General features: G+C 37.1%; 1 protein-coding gene and 1 non-coding gene across 4 annotated transcripts in view; both read left to right on the forward strand.

Annotated features, from left to right (window-relative positions):
• The window catches only part of LOC148299602 (uncharacterized), a 111,088-nt gene that overhangs the window by 57,948 nt on the left and 27,028 nt on the right, over positions 1–26,112 (forward strand). For all 3 annotated transcript variants that reach the window (XM_088275914.1, XM_088275915.1, XM_088275916.1), the window contains exons 3-8: positions 18,252–18,382; positions 20,249–20,429; positions 21,168–21,415; positions 22,918–23,100; positions 24,637–24,731; positions 25,409–25,527. In XM_088275914.1, the coding sequence (XP_088132040.1) occupies positions 18,252–18,382; positions 20,249–20,429; positions 21,168–21,415; positions 22,918–23,100; positions 24,637–24,731; positions 25,409–25,527 (957 nt within the window). The remainder of the gene's footprint in view (positions 1–18,251; positions 18,383–20,248; positions 20,430–21,167; positions 21,416–22,917; positions 23,101–24,636; positions 24,732–25,408; positions 25,528–26,112) is intronic.
• Positions 15,569–15,785, forward strand: LOC148299603 (small nucleolar RNA U3). The gene has a single exon (XR_015839059.1). It is a non-coding gene; the product is annotated as a small nucleolar RNA U3 (small nucleolar RNA).

Genomic DNA, 26,112 nt, shown 5'->3' on the forward strand with positions numbered 1-26,112 from the left:
CACGAGTGTTTTCAGCACAAAAAATCAATTATGTCGAATGTTACCTGGGATTAAAAATAAATGAATTCTGATTTAAAGTATATTGGACCTTAACAGCAGAAGCCTTAACAAAAAAAACTACCCTCAGCGTACCTGATTTGCGTCACGGAGCCTTGAGACCATGCTGACTTCACAATACCACCAGGATTTAAACGCATTACGTCTCATAATCTCTCATACGTCATAATCTTTTAAATGATCTAGTACGCATGGTAAATCTACATGTTTGTCGTGTATTGTTTTCATTTTAAGTTATCTTTGAAATCATTTAATTGAAAAGATGAATTTCAGATATCGCAAATAATTATCAATCTGGAAGATTTTAATCTTTGATGAAATATCGATTAAAAACATCAATTGCTAATGAAAACTGATAAGTCAATATATTTTAACGTAATTAAATGCATCTTAATCAAAATAATAAGCGATATGTCACCTTTAAAATTGCCGGTCCTATGCGTTTGTGAGGGAAGACCCCGATCTTTCTGGAATACGTAAATCTTCTCGCAATAAATCGTGCGAATTGGACAATCCCCGTGATTTAAATAAACGTATCAAACACATGTTTAAGTGGCCCATAAAATTTATATCGCTTCAATGAATGAACGTGTATGGGCGATGGATTATTTTTTCATCTGCCGTATTTATTGGTCTGTAAAAAACTGATTGCCTCTCGCTCGCCATAAACACAGACACACATGCAAACACTCGCGTAAATATGTTACAGTAAAACCTCGATATAGCGGACTAATTGGAGAGAGGAGGTGTCTTTTAAAGCCGAAAGTCTACTATAGAAAAATACGTTTTTTCTTTTCCGTCTTAGTCCTCATTGCTGAGGGTGGTGACCCTTGTGGAAGCAATGACTCTTCTCCAGTTATCCCTTGACTGCGCTGCACGTAGCGCTCCAACCACCGAGGTACCTGCTGCAAAATTCTATTTATTATCTTCGGATACTCGTCGTGAAGTGACGTTACTGTTTGATATCGACGCGCTTGCTTTCGCTAATCCTGCTTTGAAAAAGGAATCAAGTTTTGTTTGAAGTTTGCTGTTTTTATTATAATCAACTCTCTAAATGTAAGAAAATGCGAATAATATAGTAAAACTTTGTTACCTGACGAATATTCTTCTTTACTTCTTTTGCTTGTGGCCTGTTTTTAAGTGGGATTAGCCTCATGCGATGTCGATTCCCAGCTGTGCAATAGTCAATTGATGTTATTAGATCGTCGAGATGTGATCTTACAGCTAACAACTTAATTTTTTGACAGTTTTTTTGTTGCTCCGGCTAGGTGCAGTGTACGAACAAGACGGCATTATGTCTCAAATTCTAGTGCTAGGTGTATGACATGATTATCATGGCCGCTAAAAATTGTTTACATGCAGCGTCACTTGAATTTAAGCATGTATAATTTTAACATGTATTTAAGCATGTATAGTATTATGTCTGCCTCCGCGCTAACGTGCTTGAGGTCTCGGGTTCGATTCCCAGGGGGATTGAAAATAAATATTAGGTAATTTGTACTCTAATATTTATTTCATGTTACCCTGGACCCTGAAGCGCGCGAGTGATCACCTTGCCTTCAAATCAGTAACGGTTAAGATAACACTACGTCAATATGATGCAGTACCTTATGCACCATTGGGTGCGGATAAGGGCTAGAAGATGGACGTTTTGACCGGATTTTTTGTCCGTTATAAAGAGGTCCGTTATATCGAGGTTTTACTGTATTTACAATAAATATAGGAATGACGCAAACAACAATAAAAAGGTCGATGCACTACATTCGGATTCTGTGTTCTCTGTTTTTTCTGTAACAAAGTTATATACTAGTTCATGTATCATATATTGGGAAAAAAAGTTTCAGAACTTTTCGTTTGTTACGTATATGAGTAACTGAATGAAGTATTTTATATTTTTACTTTCTTAAGGGAGGCTATTAAAAAATAATTCCTAAATACTCGTATTTGATGCCCGGGAGTTGTCTACCTTGGGGTTGGCTGTACAGTGCGATGTGGGGGAGTTTGGATGGTTCCATTCTCCTCGCATGCGCATACCATTGTCTCCTTCGTTGCCTTCCCCACCTAACGACATCTTTAATCTCGCATATCTCGTAGACTCTTGCCTGATATGCTTCTTAGAGTATTTATTTCATTATGTAATAAATTAAAGTTTCTTATTTATTTACGAAAGCAGACCTAACAGTTGAAAACCTCTGACGGAATGTGTCAAGAATAAATTAAAATTAATAAAAACAAAACGAATTCGATAAAATTGATACCAGGGTCGCAGAGACCGAAGCGAGTTGTCGGTTACAACACAGCCAGCATCGCGGATCTGGGTCGCGGGTCACTTGGAAATTCATGCATTCATATTTTTAATCGCCCGTTCGAGCGCGTGCGGTCACATAATATCGGCACCAATGTGTACATTATAGCAACATGTATTACAAGGATCAATTAGCGAGCCATATGGACCGGCGGCAGCTGAACACATGGCGATCTCTATCACCGTTTCATGCGTATTGTCGTCAAATTATAACAAACAGCATCAGTTATAATAATCATACGCTGTATTGACGATGAATCCGTCAAAAACTTGATTATTTTTTAAAAAATATTTCTACTTCTATTTATTGATTTATTTATTTAAACTTTATGTACAGAAAAGAAATAAGTTCATTGGCTGGCTTATTGCTAAAAAGCAATATAACAGACTAGTGATATTGATCAAAACGTTTGATTTGTTGGGTAATATATCCAAAATTAAACAAGGTTTATTGGATTGAATTCTACATTTATTTATGTATATGTTAATATGTGACGCGTTTAGTCTTATTAAGACATTATCAAACACTCTAATAAATAATTAATAAGACGAAACGCGTCACATTTTAACATATACATAAATAAATGTAGAATTCAATCCAATAAACCTTGTTTAATTTTGGATATATTACCCAACAATTCAATATGGAATTCTACCAACTGTCTGGAGTTACAATAAATAAAACGTTTGATACCACATATGTTTGCAATCAGAGGGTAGATAGTACTTAAACATTAAAGAAAACATAGATTACAAATTGATGATAATAAGGAAGGCAAAGGAAAAGGGAAGTTTAGGGAAGGGGGTAGAGGGAAAAACTAAGGGAGGAGGTTTGATGGGCAGTTAGGATTCTAATGATAAATAGTAATGTCTCAGACGTTTCTTAAAAGTTATGAGAGAGGGTGCTTTTTTGTACAAGAAAAGGTAATTCATTCCATAGTCTAGTATCACAATTTTTTTTATTGAGTTTTTTTTTACAAAATACATATTTAAATAATACAAAGTAGTTAGTAAGTATACAAAACATTTCAAATATAACGTTTCTACCTCTCTAATAAAGTAGATTCTTGTGTTTAGAGAGTTCGTTTTACATTTTTTTTAATAAACCAAGTAAATTAAATTTTGAGAAATAGTGTTGTTAACCAGTTAAAACTTTATTTAAAAATATTATTTTCTGTTTTCTTCGTAGCATGTTGAGTGCAAAACAGGCAAAAATATATATTTTTTAAAACAGCAAATTTCTTTCTTATCAATAGTTGACGTGGCGTGGACATTATCATTACCATCATATACGGGCAAACGCCTGCTGTAAGATCTGATGCCATCGCAGTGCTCGCTTCGTAAGTGGGATAAGATAATTCGTGCGTTTTTGGATGACCGCTCGTCAACGGCCCGGGGCGGTTATGCCGCGTTTTATAGCCCCACCCGACCGGTCGGGTTACAAGTCACGGGTTTGTGACTTGCCTCCGTCTCGCCAACAGGGGCTTGATATAACGAGCAACTCCCGGCAGTGCCTTCTAGATAATGGACGCATTCGTAGACACAATATCGTAATCATACAGGAGAAAGAGACCAAGTGCATTGTTTTACAAAAACGTGATCACTGACTATTTGATATCTTACTAGCTTAATATCCAACAGTTGGATCAATTCTGTTATCTGGGTAGCACGCTAACATATAACAATAAATGTACCCTAGACATAAAAAAGAGGATAACGCTAGCCAAGCAAACTTTTATGAAAAAGTACAGCCTCCTATCAAACAAACATTTAAAAATTGAAGTAAGAAAAGGATTCATAAAGGCTTTTGTTTGGAGTGTTTTGTTGTATGGGTGTGAAACCTGGACCATCCAAAAGTACGAAAAAGACCGGCTTGAAGCATTTGAGATGTGGGTTTGGAGGAAGATGACCAAAACATCATGGGTCGTAAGGAAGTCCAACGAAAAGGTGTTGCAGGACGTAAAAGAAAGAAGAGAGCTTATAAATCATATTTTGAAGAGGAAGGCCAAGCTAATAGGGCACTCAATTAGACATAGCACCTTTCTTAGCAACATCTTTGAAGGAAGAATCTTGGGAAAACGAACAAGAGGCCGCCCAAGAACTTCATACTTCCAGGATTTGAAGCGGCTCATGGACGTCTCCTCCTATTCGCAGCTCAAGAGGATGGCGACTGACAGAGACAAGTGGCTGACACAACAAGGCGCTGCCTTTAGAAGATGATGATGATGATGATAGCTTAATATTGCCCTGAAAAATCCCAAAGGATTTTAAACTTGGAAGTATAATATATTGACTTGTTAAAAATGACTATCTGGATTGATGTTTATTTTCTTGCCAAGCAAAAGTGACTTAAATGGCCCTCCTGAACATTTTACGTTTTGGTAGTTGGTCACTTTCTCCTGTACTACTACGATATGTACATGAGATGATCGCGGATTGGAAATACAGAAGCCCTCAAAGAAGGGGGGGGGGGTCAAATATAAATGAGTGATTTTTTATATATTTTTTTGACATCTCATCGAAGATGAAGAAGAATATGTCTCAATAATATAAGTCTCAATGGATGTCTCTAGTGAAGTCCTAGTGATTCAAGAACCATGTTTCAAAATTGGTTCATATATATATTTAGAACTTCCAAGAATTTGAGTGGTGTGGTTGTCAATAATGGGTAGACTTAGTGAATGTTACACGTGTGTAATAAAGTGATCACTTAAACCAGCCTATGACGGTCGTCAGCCCCGTAAATGCCCAGACTTCCATTTTGTTAAACGTTAAAACAGTAAAAAGACTATATTTTAACAAAGTAATAATAATAAGTAATAATAGTAAGAACATAAGAACGGAAGAGGAATATATGCGGAGGAGCGCTACGTGCAGCGCAGTCTAGGGATAACTGGAGAAGAGTCATTGCTTCCACAAGGGTCACAACCCTCAGTTATGGAAATTTAGACGGATAAAAACTATATATAAATTGAAAAACTAACTGTCTAAATATATAAAATCTCAACACCCACACTAATTACTTTGTTTTCCATATTTCCGCTTTTAAAAAAATGTTCAAAAACGTAAAAATTCTCCCCCGGATGTGGCAGCGGATCAATAAATTAACAACACGGCGAGTTAAGCTAGCTTGAACGGGAGATGAGAAGAAAAAAAAACTGGCTTGTTATCGTCAGTTTTGGGGATTCGGCCAAACAAACGACGTCATAATAATAATTGTTTTGACGTCACAGCACTATTTTTTGTACCTATTTTTTACACACCTACATACTCCCAACTAACAAAAAAATGCTCACAATATAGAGATGTGACTGATGGGCGACTCTATGCTTTTCGGTTACTCGTTTGGGATGATATTCGTTGAATCGTTAGGTAATATATCCAAAATCGAACACGGTTATTGGATTGAATTCTACTTTATTTACATGTATATGATGATACGTGACGCGTTTCGTCTTATTAAGACATTATCAAACACTCTTATGAGTGTTTGATAATGTCTTAATAAGACGAAACACGTCACATATGATGATATATATGTAAATAAAAGAAGAATTCAATCCAATATCCGTGTTGAATTTTGGATATATTACCAAACAATTCAATGTGGAATTCTACCAACTGTCTGCAGTTACAATAAATATGATATTCCTTAATTTTTTTCGGTTTATATTTCTTTTCAGCTTTTTTTAATAATATATAAAAGCATTGTTTACTTTGTGGTAAATAATTATTGGTAGGTAAGGAGTAAAAAAATAAGATAATATTTTTTTTTATTTACCAGTTTTATAATATTAAAATATAAGAATATTTACAATATTCTTTAAAAAAATCAAATTCCGATATACTCGTATATTCTATATTTTTTGACACAAAAAAATCCTCTAAATGCAAATTTGTTCTGATTGCTGTATTCTATCGAAACTTAATTAAAGTTGCTACAAAACGTGACCAATCCTGTGTTAAACCAGTATGAAATCATTAAATCGCACCAAAACGTAACAATTTTACAAGCTAGGATTCCTGATAACTTAAAATCATTTTTAATCGAAATGTAACGTTTTGGTCAGGACCTTCCCAATTATGAATTAACCGAATTGATTTAGACTTCTTGCGAAGAAGTTATTTAATTCGATCGCCCTTCTCTATTATGAAGTAATAAGAACAATTCGAACTGCTTTTTTTTACACATTACAGGTTTTTTACATCATTTTTCGATGCTACATCGTTTTAAACATTAATTACACGACGACAGCGGTGACCTCAGCCTTAACCTTAACCTTTTTAAGTCACGTGGGGGGTCCAAACGACCACGTGTCGTTTTCGACCCCCAGCTTTTTTCTAACTGATTTCAACAAGCACTTATCATTTTTAGGGATTTTTTATACTATTCTTACATAACAAGTAAAAAAAGTACCAAAAATAGATTGATTAAAAATAAAGTTATATTGTTTTTAATAAAACTTTTAATAATTGTAAAAGACACTTTTGAGTTTATTAACGTAAGTAAACGCGACCATTTTCGAGAACTTTCGATGTTCTCATCAACAGGTGAGAAAACAAACTTTGTACGTTTGTATTGTGTTTTGAAAGTGGATGTGTACCAATAATAGAGTGGTTAAAAATAAGGTTATAAAAAATGTTTATAAAATTGAAATACTTGTATAAGACCACTTTTGAGTTTATTAATGTAAGTAAACACGACCATTTTCGAGAACCATCGATGTTCTCACCAACAGGTGAAAACACAAACTTTGTACCCTTTTTTTTACCTCTTGATGAGAACGTCTGTATTTCTTGAAACTAGTTGTGTTTACATTTATTAACTGAAAAGTGGCGTTACACGAGTGTTTTATTTTTATAATTAATTAACTTACTGATCATCTTGCTACTTCCCCGCCGGAGAAGGCAGAGAGAATAGAACGCCACACCAATCTTCAAATGTTAATAAGTCATACCAAAAAAAAGGAAGGAGGGGGGCATTCCATTAAAATTTTGTTACGATATCCTCTCTTAAAGTCTCTTAGAGCTAAGAGTAAGGTCGTGTATAGATTTAACAGCCACGGTGACATTACACATCCCCGTTTAACACCTTGAGAGTTGTCATACCAAATTATTTTTGAATTTAGAATAATTTTCCTACCTTAGAACAAATTTCAAAAGTCTTATCTTATAATTTCGTTTCTTATCTAAGTATATAAAGCGTCATTGTTTTCATAAATATGGCCAGAATTATTACCAACTGTACCGTAGGAACGTCGGATTGAACCTCAGATAGCGTTATCTTTTACATATATTTAAATTGCAATAATTATTTTATGCCTTTTCTATTATTACTCTTATCTGTTATCTTTTCTTTACTTCAATTATTCCTATTCAACCTTCAGCTGGCATAACGTGGAGTGATTCTCAGAATCATATCTCAGAATCATATCAAGGTATAACTTCACGACCCTCCACGCCGCTTTAAATAATACAAAATGGCGATGATTTTGCGGGAGAATCTTCTTCTTCTTCTGATTGATGTAGTAGGCCTTGTGGCCTGTTTTTAAGAGGGATTAGCCTCCTGCGATGTCGATTCCCAGCTGTCAATCCATCTTTGATTGTGATGGTTAATATAGAAATTCGATATCTTACGTTCACTCCTTTCAACAACGTCATACATCAAAAATCGTCTATTTTCAGTTGTGCATGTTTTCGGAATGCCCAGAAAATGTACTATATCCCAGCAAAAGTGGCATATTTTTTACTTAACATTTACCCGCTACAGGGCAGAAAGTGTTGTTTTTGCATTTTGAAGAAAATGTGTTGTTTTTTTTTTTTTAAATATACTAAATATTTTTCAAATGGAGAAAAAACATTCAGGTGTTACCTAAAAAAATCTGTTACAAATTTAAAAAAACTTCAATAAGTGGCTTGATATTTATTTTTGATACATTTTATTATATTTTTAAACTTTAAAAACGATCTCCTGAAAAATCAATTTTTTTAAAAATATTACTTTGTTGAAAGGAGTGAGCGATAAAGGAAATTCGAAATGAAAATACTTGTTTTTTTAATTACAATCCCGAAACAACAAATAAAATATCATAATGGAAAATACACACGTACGTCAAATCGCATTTTTTCGTCTGGCCGCTAGATCGCCGTGCGCCCTCAAAATATTTGCAAGATAGGTAGTAGGTACACTCGGTGACACAAGGATATTGATTTGACCTTTAATTGCTGAGAATTACGACCGTTTAAGAGCATTATCACCGTCGCGACGGCTTCTTGTATTATTAGCAGGGTTGCCAATCTTTGGGGAAAACTCGATTTGGGAATTTGTGGGAATTGACACTGTGTGGGGAAAATGCGGGGATTTTAACATTTGGCCTTTTATTAATATAATAATGTTTTGAAAGTACTTGAACTTTGGTGTGTTACTTAAGACCAGTACAAAAAAACTGTATTTGGTCTACAATAATGAACGTATCGTGACAATAAGTGTCACCTGTCAGGGAAACAATGAATCATGTTGATACGTTCATTATTGTAGACCAAATACAGATCTAAATAAAAAAAATGTACTGGGCTCAAGTAACACATCAAAGTTCAAGTAGTCCCGTTCTACGGTATATTGTTTGTGTGTTCTCTTTTAGTATAATTTTTTTATGTGTTCTACATAATTGTTTATGCTACGAAATAATAAGTTAAGAGTATTAATAATTCTGTTTGTGTACTTTCTAACTAAATATATATGTTAGCTGTTTTTTTAGGCAGTACTTTCTCACATATTTTATTACGTACCAAATGTATTTTTAATTACTATGTATTTTGAGTAAAAGCCTAATTAGAGCGTTAATATTTTAAAAAATTAACAAAAATTGTCGATTTTTTTTATGAAAACTTGTTTATTTCCATGGGATAAGTATGTGGGGAATCGGGACTTTGTTTTTCCCCAATTTGGGGAAATTACCTAGATTTTAGGGTGATTCTGAAAATTGGAATTGGCAACGCTGATTATTAGTGTCATTCAACTACTGGCGTTTGATCAACAGCACTGCGTTCTTTTAATTGCGATTTTTTTAGTCTACTGAGTTTTATTTTATTGTTTAATAAACACATAAAAATGCATTTTGTGACAGTTGTTTCGCCTAGTTATGGCATTTTCAAACAACATTCGCCTGAAAATGCCATAAAATTGACGCAAAATTGATTTTATGTGTTTTTTTACCAATAAAATACAATTTTTTGACATCTCATCAAAGAAGAAGAATAATATGGAAGTCTGGGCATTTACGGGGATGACGACCGTCATAGGCTGGTTTAAGTTGTCACTTTACATCTTTGATGCGATGTTAAATAATCATATGAAAAATAACTCCTATACTTGGAGATAATCCAGATTTGTGAACATGTATTTGGACACACTCAAAATGTTGTAAATAAAATACAACTTAATATACTCAAAAAATCAGTGATTGATTTGATATTTAATACATAAAGTCTTCAGTTATGATGGAAACTGTTTGGGATTCTGGATTCTGGATTATCATCAAATGCGAAGATAAACAGCTCCAGACAAGAGAGCCTGCTACTGCAGACGCTCTTTTATGTGATAAAAAAATTGCTGTTTATGCTAGACAAACTTACCTATTTACCTATTCGCGATAATTCGGGTCTGAAAAGGTCGCCTTGTTATTTTTAGCAGGCTTTTCGGCTTCCTTGGGTAGGATTTAAATTCAATGACAGGGATAAGTCTACCCAGAAGGTACGCCTGGATTAATAACAGAATATTGACTCGATACCTGCGGGATTCGTTTTCCCGAAGGGTAGGTCAAATAATCTGGAAATACCTCTTGGATACCGTTTAGGCGTAAATAGTCGTCTTCAACTTTTAAGAACGCGGGTCTTCTTCGAACCATAAGGGTTCGAACAAGACCCGCGAAGACCCGCACCCCGATGGTGCATAGGGCACTGCATCATATAAACGCAGTGTTATCTTGATCGTTAGCACACGAAGGAAAGGTGATCAGCCCTCCGCTTCAGGTCCAGTCCAGGGTAATATTGAATAAATTTTAGATTGAAAACATCACTTATTTGACCCCTCCCTGGGAATCGAATCCGGGACCTCCAGAACGGTAGCTGAGGAAAGAACGTGGGTATAGTAATAATTTGGATAATTTATATACCGCCATTTTTGTAAAATACTACCTCTAAAAATCCGATCAAATGTTGAAGAAATAAAAACCTCCTGTCAATATTATACGTGCTTAAATTCAAGTCTCGCTGCTGTAAACAATTTCTAGCGGCCATGATAATCACGTCATACTCAACCATATTTTACGCATTTTCATAATTTTATATATGGTAATTAATTATATAAAAAAAACAGCAAACTTCATAAGTGCAAACATGATTCCTTTTTCGAAGCAGGATTACCGAAAGCAAGCGCGTCGATATCAAACAGCAACGTCACTTCACGAAGAGTGTCCGAAGAGAATAAATAGAAATTAAGAGATTAAATATGTGTCGGGTTGTGGTCCCGTGGTTAGTGTCGCGGACTCTTAAGTCAGAGTTTCTCGGTTCGAACCCACTCTACCACAATTTGATACCTATTTCTAATAATGAGCCGCTTAGGCTCACAGAAATAGGATGAAATCGAAATATTTGTGTAAATAATGAAAACACAAATATTTATCTTTTAATTGAAAAAAAAACAGTAAATTTGTTCTTTTTTATTGTTTATTTGTATTTAAATATGTGTTATTATTTTTTATATTGTTTATTTTTGATCTGTTTTTATATAACGGACTTTCGGCTTTAACGGACACCTCCTTCCCCCAATTAGTCCACTATATCGAGGTTTTACTGTACCGTTATCTACCCATACGTGCAAAGCAGATGTAATATGGATCCAACAACGGATATCTAGATCCATGTTATAAAAATGACGCATTTGTCACAAATAACTCGTATCATTTTCCGGTACAGCGCAAAGGGAGATATTGCAGTTTCCGCTGCGGCGATAAGCCCACAATGTCAGTGCATTAAAAAAAATTTATTACTTGCATTACAAAATTTTCCTTGCCTTTTATGTACAAGGATTTAAAGCATATTTAGTTCATATCTCTTAAAAATGATAATGGATGTATGGTTCACAATAAATGAATAAAGTTAATCCTTAAAAAAAACTTTAGAAAAGCAAAAAAGGTACAACAATACAATGTACACAATGGATTCAATATATTACATCGATCCAGATTCGTCACATAGCTCATTTATTAGTCTTATTCTTCTTGTCACATTTTCCAAATAAATCACCTCATCAAATAAATCACACCATCGCCTCATCAATTTTTGCCAATTGAATACCCTCTTTTGCACATTGAGTTTTTAATTTAAATCTTTCCCTTTCAAAAATTGGACATACCCACACCAAATAGGCTGTCCAAGCTCAAAACACAGTAAGGGACAATTTTTTGTAGTATGTTTTTTTGCATTTTTGGACTAAGTAGATTCTACTGTTTTAAGTTTGGACAGCCGAAATGTCTGTGCATTAGAGGTGGTAAGATCCGGATCAGTGGATCCGTTCGCTAAGACCCGATCATTTGAACTGTGAATCTTTCGTCGGATGAGTAGGGACAGCGAGCTATTTAGCTATTGAGTTAGGGACCCAATTATAAAAATATAAGCCGACTTTTCTCAAAAGTTTTTATTTAATTTTTATATACCCATATATTTATTTAAAAGTCACCCAGTGAGAGGGTGTTTCTGCCAGTTCAAGTCTTATTTTTATTTACAAACAAAATAATTAATAATAAATAAATGTCAAAAGTCTGTGCAATCGGAGGGCATATATACCTAGATGTATGGATGTGAAGGAAGCTAGGAGTGGATGGCAGGACAGAAGAGTGTAGCGTTCCATCCTCTCTGCCTACCCCTGAAAACGGTAAACGACGTAATGGTAGTAGTAGTAACAAAATAATAAAAAATAATCGAAACAATTAATAAATTTCTCATTTTTAATTTAAGCTTTACTTAGCAAATACTGTACCACTATTTCTTAAAATCTATTATGACACGTCTTTCGATGCATTCAGCATCATTTTCAAACACCGTATCCCAACACGTGTCACAATAGATTTTAAGAAATAGTGATATTCACCAAGTAAAACTTAAATAAAAAATGGACCGATTTTACTACAGATAACTGCCGAATCAATTAATGAAATTAATAAAACTTTCACTATGTCAAAAGTTGAGATATTTTATTTTTATTCTGTTTTATTTGATTCGGAAAATTTTCAGAATAGCTACATAAATAAATTTACATTACCGAGTAACACAAAATAGATATTTGTACCATTCCAGTTACAAAATTTCACATTTGTAATTTAATATAAACACCTAGAAGAGGGACGGGAGGGAGGAAAGGGGGAAAAGGGAAAGATCAAAACTTAAGGTCAAAGACAAATTATGTGAAAATAGGGACACACCACGATATGAATGATAACAATATATGAAATAAAAAAAAGCACGTGTGTACCGTCGTGTAACACTTCTGTAAACACTTCATTTTAAAAAGGTGCATTCTATCCAGACGAGGACAATTTCCTCTTCATACTATACGCTACCACTTTTTTGCTCATTCTTTATGCTTTACTGAATTTCTTCTCCTTCTCGGGACCGATAACTCGGGACACTCCGCAAAGTGTGTCACCCGTCTGCTCGTTCAGACTTCCGCTGTCCTTGCGATGCTCTGACTCTTTCTGCTCGTTGTGTGCGTTTTGTGGGCACTTTTGTCACCAGTGCGGGCGGCCTTGCGCGACCTCGTCCCGCTTGCGGCGCGAGTGTGAAAGCCAAGGTTCGCGGCCCGTGGGGGCCATGTCTATGGGTGTCATCGCTTCGCAGAGTACGCACAGAATTTTCGTCAAGTATCTGCATTGCCTTACGCATCAGTATGTAATGGACCTGCCATTCGCCTTAGAATTTAGTACATAAATATCCCATAGACTGATAACCGACATAATATTGATTCTGTAACAGGTGGAATTCCACTTGTAGCTACGTGCAAGTTATCTTGTGACCATGTTTAATTAGTGTCCTATGGATAGATATATAAACCTGCCACCCACTGTAACACCAGGGACAGTTAAGGGCAGTTATCTAGAAGCGATTCACGCCACTTGTTGCGGTAGTCAAAAGTTGCAAGCTTACGCAATATCAACTTAGAATAATAAAGTTATTGCATCCAGTGCGTATTATTGACGCGAGTCCGCCTTCCATTCCTGACAATAGGACCTCAGCGTTCTGGAATTGGTCCCATAGCGCTCCCGTTGCGGACCAATACAGTAGCATATGTATCTGTACCTTTAGAGTCTTTATTTCTGACATTCTTGGCGCGTTTTTTGTTACCAATACCAATGTCGTTACACGAAGGATTCTCCAGTTCTTTGGACACGATGCGCGTGGCAACGAGGATAGCCTGGAACGATTGGTTGTATCGGTAGCCTGAAGAGGAAGAGGAAGATCCTCCACACGATGGACCGATCAAGTTAAGGCAGCAGCAGGCACCTCGGTGGTTGAAGCGCTGCGTGAAGCGCAGTTTTTTTTGCATTTCACAATACATATATGTATTATAATTACAAGTAAAGTACAAAAAATATGACGACCATCGCTCAGGAAGGCGTCCTGCCCAACACCTTGGCCATTCTCCAGCCCATGGGATCGAGGGGAAGGCGTTTTAATTTGTCAGCTCACCTTTTTCCCGCTCCAGACTCGATAACCTGAGACCAATTGACGACATTTTAATCCATTTAATTGTTTGTACATCATTATCATCATCATTCTATTATTATTATTAATATCCATGTCTTTATAAGCGCCCTTGAGGTAGTATTTTACGAAAATGGCGCTATATAAATTATCCAAATTATTATTATTATTAACTACAAAAAGATCCCACAAAGGCATGGTCTGTGTGCGGGTATACATTTTATTTTAGGTCATAGTAAAGGGAAAGAATACAATAGATATCAGAAATACAAATATATTAAAAGTACTAAAATAAACTACACATATTTGATTTTAATAGAAAAAAAATGAAAAAAGTTGACAAATTAGTATGCACTATATGAGCTTTGCTTCGACAAGGGTCACAACCCTCATTAATGAGGAATAAGACGGAGAAGAATACTATGTTAGTTAATAATATTAATATCATTTTTGGCTACCGTTCTAATTTATAATGAAAGATATCTCTAACTATTCTTTGTGTATTGTTTTATTATTCTCATTCTTAATTGGTTCCCACGTAAATGCATTCGTTTTTAAAACAGATTTATGCTCAGACTTTTTTTTATCAATGGTAATATATAATTATTCGAGTAAAATTAGTTAAATTCGCGTTTTTAAAGACGTACTTACCGTTATATAGTATAATTAAAATTATTATTTTAAAGATCGAAATCTCTCAGATGAATGTGCGGCAAAACGATTAATGATGAGAGATGTTCGAATAATATAAGGAAAGAATGCACGGCGAGATAACCATTATTGTGAAAATTAAGAAAGGTGTGTTGAGATGGTTCGGGCATGTGAATCGAATGAGTGAAGAAAGAATAGTAAAGAAAATTTATGAGGCGAATGTCGTTGGTAATAGAAGCAGAGGAATACCAAGGAAACCTTGGCATGATCAAGTATTTCAAATACTTGAAAATGGTCAGGTCAAGACGGGTGGGTATCTACGAAGAGATGCATGGATATAGAAAAGACGAATATTGTTTGCAAAGACATATTGGTGTGGCGTTCTATTCTCTCTGCCTGCCCTTTCGGTAAGCAGCGTCATTGCTTTGTCTTTTAGTTAATTTAATATTATTAATATTAAGAGAAAATCTAATGGCAAATTAGACCATACCATGATTTTGATATTAGTATACGTTTTTTTATTCATCTAATATATACGTTTTTTGCATTTTTTTAATGTCGTAGTTGTTTTATAATCTTGCTATAGCTTACGCAAATCGTTTTCACGTATTTAATACATTTACGTATATAATTAGCATCTACAAGAGCGAAATTCCTAACGATAAACAGCAAACGCGTAGCGCCATTCTTCCGCAGTTCAATCCTCCGCCGCTAGATAACGCCACATGCGTTCGCAACACGCTCGCAGAAGCGCGCCGGCCGACCATATATACCGCGGCGAGACAGAGCATCGGTAGGACTGTACTTCACAGGATCATTTCTGTAGTACTTCCTCCCTCGTAACGTGTACACTCTACCAGAGTGACATACCGCGATGAGGAGACGTGGTGCGGTTCCCTGAGCGTGAGGCAGGTCTCTGGTCGGCTTTACAAGCTGACCATTGGCCATCGATGACCGTTCGCCGGACGACTTCGTGTCGGACGGTTAGGGGGATCGTCGCTTTCTGAGCGGCCCTATTTTTAATATCTAATTTTTCCTCGTATTATAAGTGCGTGAGTACTTAGTACAAGATATGTGAGACCGAACGTCTCTCCATATACGTTAGGTATCAGGGTACCTATCTAATTTATCGAATGTTTGCCTAGAATTTTTACTCATGAATTACAAGAAATTATAATTAGTACTACTTTAAACATAAAGAATAAATCCGCCCACGAGTAGGCATTTAGAGGCTATGAAACTTATAAAGTTGAAGCCTGAGTAGGGACATGATAAGCGGTGTTGCATAAGCCGTGGCTAGATATCAGTCACTTGGACGTTATAGGTAATTTAAAAAAATAGTACAAAAAATATTTGAGGTGGAACGGCCTCTCCATATACGTTAGGTATTAAGGTATCTATTTAATTTAAGGTTAGGTTTAAATAATCGATCATTTACGCGTCCATTTTTGATGCGTGACTTCTTTTCTCTAACCCCTTATCCGCATCCAATGGTGCATAGGGCACTGCATCGTATTGACGCAGTGCTTGGTCGTTACTTGCATCGGCTGATCATCTCGTTATTTATTTCAGAGGAAAGAGAAGCATTTGTTTTTATTATTTACAAAAAATACGTCAATTACATACTATTTCTTTTGAGCCTAAGCGGCTCATTAGAAATAAGTATCAAAATGTGTGGTAGAGTGGGTTCAAACTGAGAAACTCTGACTCAAGAATCCTCGACACTAACCACGGGACCACGACCAGACACTATTTAGATGAGGTATCTATTTATTTTTATTTTTTAGGTTATTAATTTTTTATTATGTGACTTCTTTTATTTTAATTATTCCGTTATGTTAGGTGATTCAGAGTCAAAGTCTTACCCATTCATTATCATGACTTATTTTCTTCACACCCAATGGTGCATAGGGCACTGCGTCGTATTGACGCAGTGTTATCTTGATCGTTACTGATATGAAGGCAAGGTGATCACTCTTGACTATTGTATGACACTAAGTACAAGGAAGAGGTCTCTTCGTAAGGCCTCTTCCAAAGAACACCTCGTTATGGTTATTGAGTATTTATATGTATTAGTATCTCTTTATTTTTAGGTTAGGTGATTTATAGTCGATCGTTTATGCGATCACTTTATATTACGTGTAATTAGTATAATATTCGGCAACAAAATTGGAAATCGCTCCATTGAAAGTCGTTGTGCGGCAGCCATATGTTTTTTTTTTAATGCTATCTGCGATCCACAATTATAATGGTTGCTATGTTTTGATTATATTCCATTTCGTACTAAAAAAAATATCTTTAGTAAACATTTTTGGTAAATTGTGAGTTTTTCTTATCATTGTACACTTTACGATAATGTACATTTCAAGGTCACTTTGCCCATTGTGGTTGTTGTAGCTGATCGAAGCATGAGACGTCTATCAACCAATTCACCTGGAATACACATGTCGTTTAGATACTCTGGAGCCATATTATGTATTGATTTATTTATACATGAGTAGGCAGAGTTTATGCTCAACCCTTTCGGGAAAGTGAAATCAGTGCAGTTTGCGAAGCACCATAAAATGGGGCTACTTGAACTTTGATGTGTTACTTGAACCCAGTACAAAAAAAATAGATCTGTATTTGGTCTACAAGAATAAATGTATCGACATGATTCATTGTTTCCCTGACAGATGACACTTATTGTCACGATACGTTCATTATTGTAGACCAAATACAGATTTAAATCATTGTTTTGTATTGGGCTCAAGTAACACATCAATGTTCAAGTAGCCCCGTTCTACGGTAGTAGGGTGATGTGACTGAATTCAGAAATTCCAAAAAGCAGTCTCGCTGCGTTTGACACTGATTGCAGTTGAGTCATTTTACTAACTTATGTATTAATTTTCAAATCAAACACAGATTATTTGAGTCTACTAAGTTGTATTTTATCTAAAAAACACATAAAAATTAATATTGTGACAATTCGCTCACTCCTTTCAAGAACGTCATAAATAAAAAATTGTCAATTTTCAGTTGTGCATGTTTTCCGAATGCCCAGAAAATGTACTATATCCCAGCAAAAGAGGCATATTTTTAACTTAATATTCACCCGCTACATGGCAGAAAATGTTATTTTTGCATTTTGAAGAAACGGTATTGTTTAATTATTTTTTTTAAATGTACTAAATATTTTTCAAATGGAGAAAAAACCTTCAGGTTTTACCTAAAAAGATCTGGTGCACTGTAAAAAGTTCAATAAGTGGCTTGATATTTATTTTTAAACATTGTGTTATATTTTTAAACATTAAAAACATTCTCCTGAAAGATCAAGTTTTTTGATTTATGACGTTCTTGAAAGGAGTGAGCTGAGCGAATTGTTTAAAAAAATCTGTGTTTGATTTAAAAATTAATACATAACTCAAAATGGAGTTCTACAAATTAAACGCCAAATCAATAAACACATTTTATTAACTGTTGTGTTTCCTTGTTGCAGGGAGGAGGTGAAGAACCACACAGTGAAATGGAACGCCACCTTCCAGTTCCTGTGCAAGATGTCCGCCAACGCCTCCACCGGAGTCCTGGACCCCTCCGTCCTCAGGATATCCGTCCGGAAAGAGTCCAAAGGTTAGCAAACCCACCTCTTGTACCAAAAAATATTTATTCCTCCTTATGAGGCACACCCTTTTAATTTTAAGAATGATTTTTTTTAAATAAATAATTATATTTATACTTCGATTCTGTCAACCCGTCCGTGGGTATTCAGTATAATAAAATACACACTATGGTATGAAGTCTCTTTGGTGGTCTGCCCGGAAGTCACCTATCTTGGGGTTGGCCGTGCAACGTAAGGGAGCCATTATGAATTTCATTTCCAATGTGCAGAGTAGTTTTTTGATTCCGGTTGAGTCGGCTCTTGTCTCCACCGCACACTTCATGATTGGTCTTACATCAATTCCTAATAGTAATACCACCTTGATCAAAATAATTTATTCAGAAAATTAAAAATACAAGATTATTCATCAAAATCGAAATTTTCCCCTTCAAAGTACTCCCCATTGACTGCAACGCACTTATGCTAGCGCTTGATCCAATCCTCAAAACATTTTTTATAATCGGTTTGCGGTAAGGCCATCGGAGCCATCTTCGATTTTTCCACAACCCCAACTCGGATGCTGTAACACGTTCCTGGAGCAGTTTCTTGGATCGACCGAATAGTAAAAAGTCACAGAGAGCCAAACAGGTGAATTCGGTGGTTGTTGGATGGTATTCGTTCCGTTTTTAGCAAAATGGTCATGAATAACGATGGCATTGTGCGACGTTGCATTATCGTGGTGCAAGATCCATGGGTTGTTTGCCCACAAATCTGTTTTTTTGGCAAATTCCTTCACTCTAAGGTCTTGAGCAGATCAAAAAGCGATGCCAAACTCTTTTGCCATCTTTAAACAAAACAATACTATTGTGGGGACAGGTAGATTGTACGGATTTCAGTGCGGTCCTAAACCTCCACTCATTGCTCCTCAGAAGCTGCGTTTACATAAGGATGGAAATTAAATTAATGAATTAATCACTTACTTGATCTCACATTTAATTCTGCAATATTTACAATGGTATGGAATGCTTATTACTATGTTTATATTTATGAAAAAAGAATTGATCACTGATTACGTTGCACTTTTAAATGTAAAGGTGGTGACTGACCGGAGCATTTCGTCAGTCATAACATCCGAACATAACGTCGTAACATTGCTCGCGGCGAGCATCCGAAAATATGGATGGAGCGCTCGGCTCGCTGTACTGACTGCCTGAATGCTCGCATCATAACATGTTACGTTACAACGAAATGCTCCGATCAGTCTCCACCTTTACATAGTTTATTGGAACGACTATGTGGTAAAATGGTAACTGAATATAGATCTGGTCGCTCCGGCGGCTAGGGGCGAAAGATGATGAATCCTTTGTCGTCAGTCCTTTTAAAGATTCAATGTCGTTCTTCGCGTGGTGACGTCACCCTCGCCCGCGATGGCGCGGTGACGTCACGCTCATCCGCGGTGTACCCGTCCATGCTGCCTCGCTCCCTGGACGCCGCTCGCGTCACATCCGTCCACGCTAGTGGGGGCCGGTTGAGGCACCATACTATTTACTTCTTCTTCTTTCTGTGCCACTTGTAACGAAGATCGGCGAACATCATGGCTATCTTCACTTTTGATGCTGCAGCTCGGAACAGAGATTTGGTGCTTCTGCCAAACCATTGTCGTAGGTTTTTCAGCCATGATGTCCTTGGGCGTCCTTGAGTTCTTCGCCCCTCAATCTTTCTTTTTATGATTAGGTGGAGAAGAGGATATTTTTCATTTCTCATGACGTGTCCGAAGTACATCAGCTTTCTCTGCTTGATGGTTGGTTACTATTTACTAAACATTCTTTATTATTTTCTATGATTCTGAAATCTCTGATTTCTTGTATTTTGTATTTGTGTTTGGCCGTGTGTTGCAGGCGGCAGATCCTACCAGAAGCTGGGGTTCGTGGACGTGAACCTGGCGGAGCTGGCGGGCTCGGGCGAGGCCCCGCGCCGCTGCCTGCTGGAGGGCTACGACGCGCGGCGCCGCCAGGACAACAGCACGCTCAAGCTGCGCATACGCATGAACATGCTCTCCGGTGATCCCCTCTTCAAAGTGTAAGCCAAACATCTCTTAGACCAGCCAAACAGGTTGTAAACCATGTTAATGCCCAGACGGTCATATCCTTATTTATAGATTTGGCATTTAATTTGTAGATCTCCATTTTCATTTAAATATTAAATGTTAAATAAAACCTTGATTTTTTGAGTATACTAAATTGTATTTCATTGTTAAAAAACACATAAAAAGAAATTTTGTGACAATTGTTTCGCCTTATGGCATTTTCAAATGAATGTCTTTAATGAATATGTGTTTGATTTTAACATTTGGTATATAAATTAAATTGGAGTTCTACTAATTAAACGCCAAATCTATAAATAATAATGTACTACGTAAAACATAAATTAAAGTGCGGTGGTTTGACTTTGTGAGGAATGAAGAGATAAGGCGTAGGACGCAGCAAATCTTGGTCGCAACTGTTGTCAAGAAAAGGCGATTCAGTTGGCTTGGCCATGTACTCCACATGCCTCCATCATCAAGCTTGCCTCTTTTACAAGGCATCAGGTTCGCGCCGCCCAGGACGACCACTGCTGACAATTCGTCGGCAGTTCTCTTCACAACTTTGGGACGCGGATCTGACTTGGAAGGATGCAAAGGGGCTGGCAGCCAACAGTAAAACCTGGAGACAGTTTGTGGACTATGCTCCACTTAGGGAGCGGATATGGTTTAATAATAAAACTTAAATTAAGTGTTGGTTTATTAGTTTATTTTCAAACGGAATGTCTCTTCTTCAGGCCGTCTCCGTCGCTGAAGCACAAGCAGCTGTCGGAGCACCTGGCGGCGGCAGCGGCGCTTGAGGAGCCCCCGGCACCGCCGCCCGTGCCCCCCGCGGCGCCGCCTGCGCCCGCTCCCCCCACGGTCCCCGCGCTTCCGCCGCAAGAGGCCCCAACGGGCAAGGATGACGACTGCGGGTCCTCGATAGCGTCCGGCAGCTCCGGCTTCGGGTCCCTGCCCAAGAAGAGGCCCGCGCTGTTTGGCAGCGGTGAGTCGGAACTTGGTTATTATTAACTCACGGTGTGATTTGCCCAAGTACAGTTCTGGTTGGTATTTTGCTGACACAGTGATTTGCCCGAATCCACTTCGGTTTTTATAGTGATTTGCCCGAATCCAGCTCGGTTCATTCCCCCACCAGCCTAGATATATCCATTCTTCCTTTTTTTTTCTTTACTACTATATTTTATTTATGTTTTATACCGATTTATTATATTTCAAAATATGATTTTAAAAAAACTCATTATGTACTGAAAAAAAGAGGGTTGCTTTTTTGACCCACTTTTTTCCAAGAGGTTGACCACAGAAGTGGTTTAATCACACTCACACACACACCTACCCCCTGTTCTCTTTTCTCTCTTACACATTTCGGAAGGGTGTTTTTTACAAGTGCACTCAGAGATCCATGGAACGATGGAAAGCTTGGTTTAAGTCTGATGGATAAAATAAAAAATGAAGATACCGGGAAAAGAACCAAAGTAGAGGATATCATGGATCGCGTGGAAAAACTCAAATGGTAACGGGCAGGACATATTGCAAGACAGAATTTTACGATGGAGACCCTGGGAGATCAAAAGAGGTGTTGGAAAACCCCAAAAGAGATGGTCCGACGACATAGTCGCTGTGGGGGGTAGAAACTGGCTGCAAGCAGCAACCGGCCGGAAGAAATGGAAAGAAGAGGAAGAGGTCTATATCCAGCAGTGGAGGACAGAGGGTTTAAGAAGAAGTAGAAGAAGAGGTCTTTTTACGCCTGCGGACCACTGATGACGGGACTTGATAATTGTGTACATGTATTTCAGACCTTAACAAGGAGAATGTTACATGATATTCATATAAAAACATTAAATAATTCCTTCTTTTCCAAATTTGGCGCAGACGGTAAAAATACCCTTCCTGTCCTTAAGCATCATTCTACCGAACGGGTAGAAATACCTTTCCCGTCCATAGTGTGTTAATACAAAAGAAAGATCCCACAACGACGTGGCCTGTGTGTGGGCATACATTTTATTTCAGGTTATAATAAAAGGTACTGGAAAGAATACAATAGATATCAAAAATATTAATCCGGTGCTAATACGAGTATAAGATCAAGTATTTTTTGGCTGTCCTCGTTCTGTAAGGAGAACACTGGAAGAGCTCACATTCCCCACATACTTTACATTACATTTTTAGTTATTCGCTCCACATGTCTTTGAAGAACTTTTCTTAATATTTTCAATTATAAAACACTCCTTCTCATTCATATTCACTTTGTGTAATACCACTTTTATAAACACTTATTCATGACTACCATCATACGGTCATTAAAATAAAATTATTACGATTCGACATTTGTTCAAAAGCAAAATATTGAAAGAGAGAAAGAAAAAAGAGTGTTTTATTACCGTACCACAAAGTTATCAATGCTTTTAATATACAAAATATTTTCAATTACCCCTAGTTCAGCCTTACATTTCTTTCATTGAATTATATTGAATTTCTTTCCGTTTGCAGAGCTCCTGAACCACCAGACGCAGACCAGCATCGTCACGACGGAGCTCCAGCTGCCGCCGTACCAGGAGTCAGGCAGCAGCGAGCAGGTGGGGGGCGCCCGGGGCGGCGAGGACTCGGACACGGGGGGCGCGGGGGGCACCCTGCAGCGCCAGAGGAGCGGCTCCGACATGCTGGACGGATGCGGTAAAACCTAACTGACTAACCATCTAACCTAACCTAAAAAAAACCTAACTAACTAACCATCACGCCGCTTCCCTGCAGGGGTAGGCAGAGAGAATAGAACGCCACACCACTCTGTCTTTGCAAACATTCGTCGCCTCTTCCACGTTCATGCATCTCCTCATACATACCCGCCGATTATTAAGACTCCTGACCCAGCCGCTTTCAAGTATTTGACATACCTGATTGTGCCAGGTTTTCCTCAGTCTTCCTCTGCTTCTTTTTTCAACTACATTCGCCTCATAAATTTGTTTAACCGTTCTTTCCTCAATCATACATTCCACATGTCCAAACCATCTCAACACACCTTTCTTTTAAGCATCATTTTAAGTTAACTATAAACTTGTTTATCTCTAAACTACTGTTTTTAACTTGCGGCTATTTGGCTTTGCACACTAGCCCATTAGTGCAATGCGCCACATTGCGTCATCACAGCGTCGACCCTTTACGCCTTCTTAAATCCATTCCTAAATCCGAGAGTCTGTAAGCTTTTGAGCTCCAGATTCTGATCACCTTGCAATCACATGATTAATAATCAAATTAACACCGCGTTGACCCTATGCGGTGGAAACTGCGACGACGCAACGCAGCGCATCACACTTAAGGGCTGTTGGTGGACAGTTTTTTCATCAACCCTGACTAAAATTAGTATACCAATTAGGGTCGTATACTAATCACATGCAACCCCGAATCCAAGTCTGATCTGTACAATGTTTGTCTCTGCGCTCTACCAAAAGTAAGCAAATGGAACGCTTATAAGCGTCTCCCGCTCTCTACCAACAGTGTGTAAAAGACGCTTTTAAGCGATTCCCGCTATTAATGCGTTAAAAACTCACCTTACCCTTTGACTGATAAGTTTTAATGAAGATTTTATTTGGAAAAAGGGCAGGTTTTTTCATATGTGATAATTAAATAGTGTATTATTGCAAGGCATTATTAAAAAACAATATTTTCCAATTTTCACTATGTTTTTATCGAATGAGGAGAGAATTAATTAACTAAGATAATTTTAATTTATGTATTAATTTTTAAATCAAACACAGATTTTTTGAGTCTACTAAGTTGTATTTTATTGACAAAAACACATAAAAATGTAATATTGTGACAATTGTTTTGCCTAGTTATGGCATTTTCAAACGATCAAATGGACTGATGGTCCTTATGTAGCTATACAATTCTAAGTGACAGTTTTAACATGTGCACCAATAAGAATTAAGAGAATTTTAAAACAGATCGATACACAAAGGTTTTCCATCTAGTAACTCCATTACCTCCATTATAAAATACTACTACTGCAGTTCTTATGGAAAAATCATTTTTAGCTGTTTCTTTGCTAGGGTGGGCTAATCAGGCAGAGTTAAAACGTTGTTTTTTATTTTACCATACCACAAAGTTAATAATACTTCTAAAATACAAAATATGCTGAACCAATTTGTAATAGAATGTTAGAAAATCTTTATTTTCTAACAAGTTTATTTATGTTCATTTTTATTCTTCCAGTGATAGCGCATTCGGCCGTGACGGGTCACTGTCTCGCTTGTTTGCAGGGACACTCTAGGAATAGTTCCAACACTTCCGGTGAAATGTCTTCCAAGGTAACTATACATTCTTCTTCATCTGACGGGCTTGTTTCAATCCACTCCAGAAAATCCGAGCCGTTTTGAAAGAGATACAGTGAAAGCTGCTTAATTCAAAATTAATGACATACTCAAAATGTTGTAAATAAATTAACTGGTCAAATAGGAGATATAATATATTGAAAATCATTGGGTGCGTACAAGATTCAGTAGTAGCAGTACTTACTTCAGCCTTCTTCTTGTGTCCAGTATTGAACAAAGGCCTCCATCTTGGACTTCCACAGTTGTCTGTTGGACGTGACTCTCTTCCAGCAGGCCTACCACTTTCCTAATGTCATCGAACCATCTTGTCTGCGGCCTATCCACGCTTCTGCGTCCTGTTCTAGGCCTCCAGTGGGGCACCTTTTTCATCCATCTATAATTATAGATAGTCCATAAATAATTATGATTATAATCAGACATATTGCTCACTCCTTTCAAGAACATCACAAATCAAAAAACTAGATTTTTCAGGAGAACGTTTTTTAAGTTTAAAAATATAATTTACAAAGTAAAAACACATACGCTTTATGTCAGCCGCGTATGGGGCATGTTTTGTGAAAACACATACGGTTATGCGAGCCGCGTGGATCCGGTTAAGCATCCTTCTCTCCATTGCTATATTTGTGGTTGCAGTATACGTGTGTTATTTCCAGGCTAGCGGCTACGGGAGCTCGCTCAGCCAGCAGAGCCAGCACTCGCGGCAGAGCTCCGAAGGCGGAGACTCCTTAGAAGGGACGAGGCACGGCCAGGCCGCCACCGCCACACACATCAGGTTTGTCCGACCTTTCTACACCAGCCACTCCGAACTCTCTGCCCTACACCGAATTCTCGAGACAAGCTCGTAAAATCCCCTTCAAGTTTCACTCTTTAGATATTTTATTTATTGTAACTGCAGACAGTTGGTAGAATCCCATTTCAAATTTTTAGGTAATACATGTATCCAAAATTAAACAAGGTTTTTGGATTGAATTTTACGTTTATTTACATATATTGGTAGTGTAATGGCAAAGGGGCATATCTGTCGATTTTTTATTTTCTAAGTTTGTTCCAAAAATGTCTAAAATAGTGTATTCCATAATCTGGCAAAAGGATATAGCTGTAGTTTCAATACTTATTTAGTTTTATTGAGATATGTACATATAAAAATACATAAAACAAATGAGTTATTTAATTTCACAAGTTTGTTTTTGCTCTCCTGTAAAATTTGGTCTGAGACAGATATACCCCTTTGCCTTTACACTACCGATATATGATAATATGTGACGCGTTTTGCCTTATTAAGACATTGAGTGTTTGATAATTTCTTAATAAGACTAAACGCGTCACATATTATCATATATATTTTGTCCGCCTCCTT

Source organism: Brachycentrus maculatus, unplaced genomic scaffold (assembly GCF_059751285.1).
Source record: "Brachycentrus maculatus isolate JH-2025_06_01 unplaced genomic scaffold, ASM5975128v1 h1tg001056l, whole genome shotgun sequence".
Taxonomy (NCBI): Eukaryota; Metazoa; Arthropoda; class Insecta; order Trichoptera; family Brachycentridae; genus Brachycentrus; species Brachycentrus maculatus.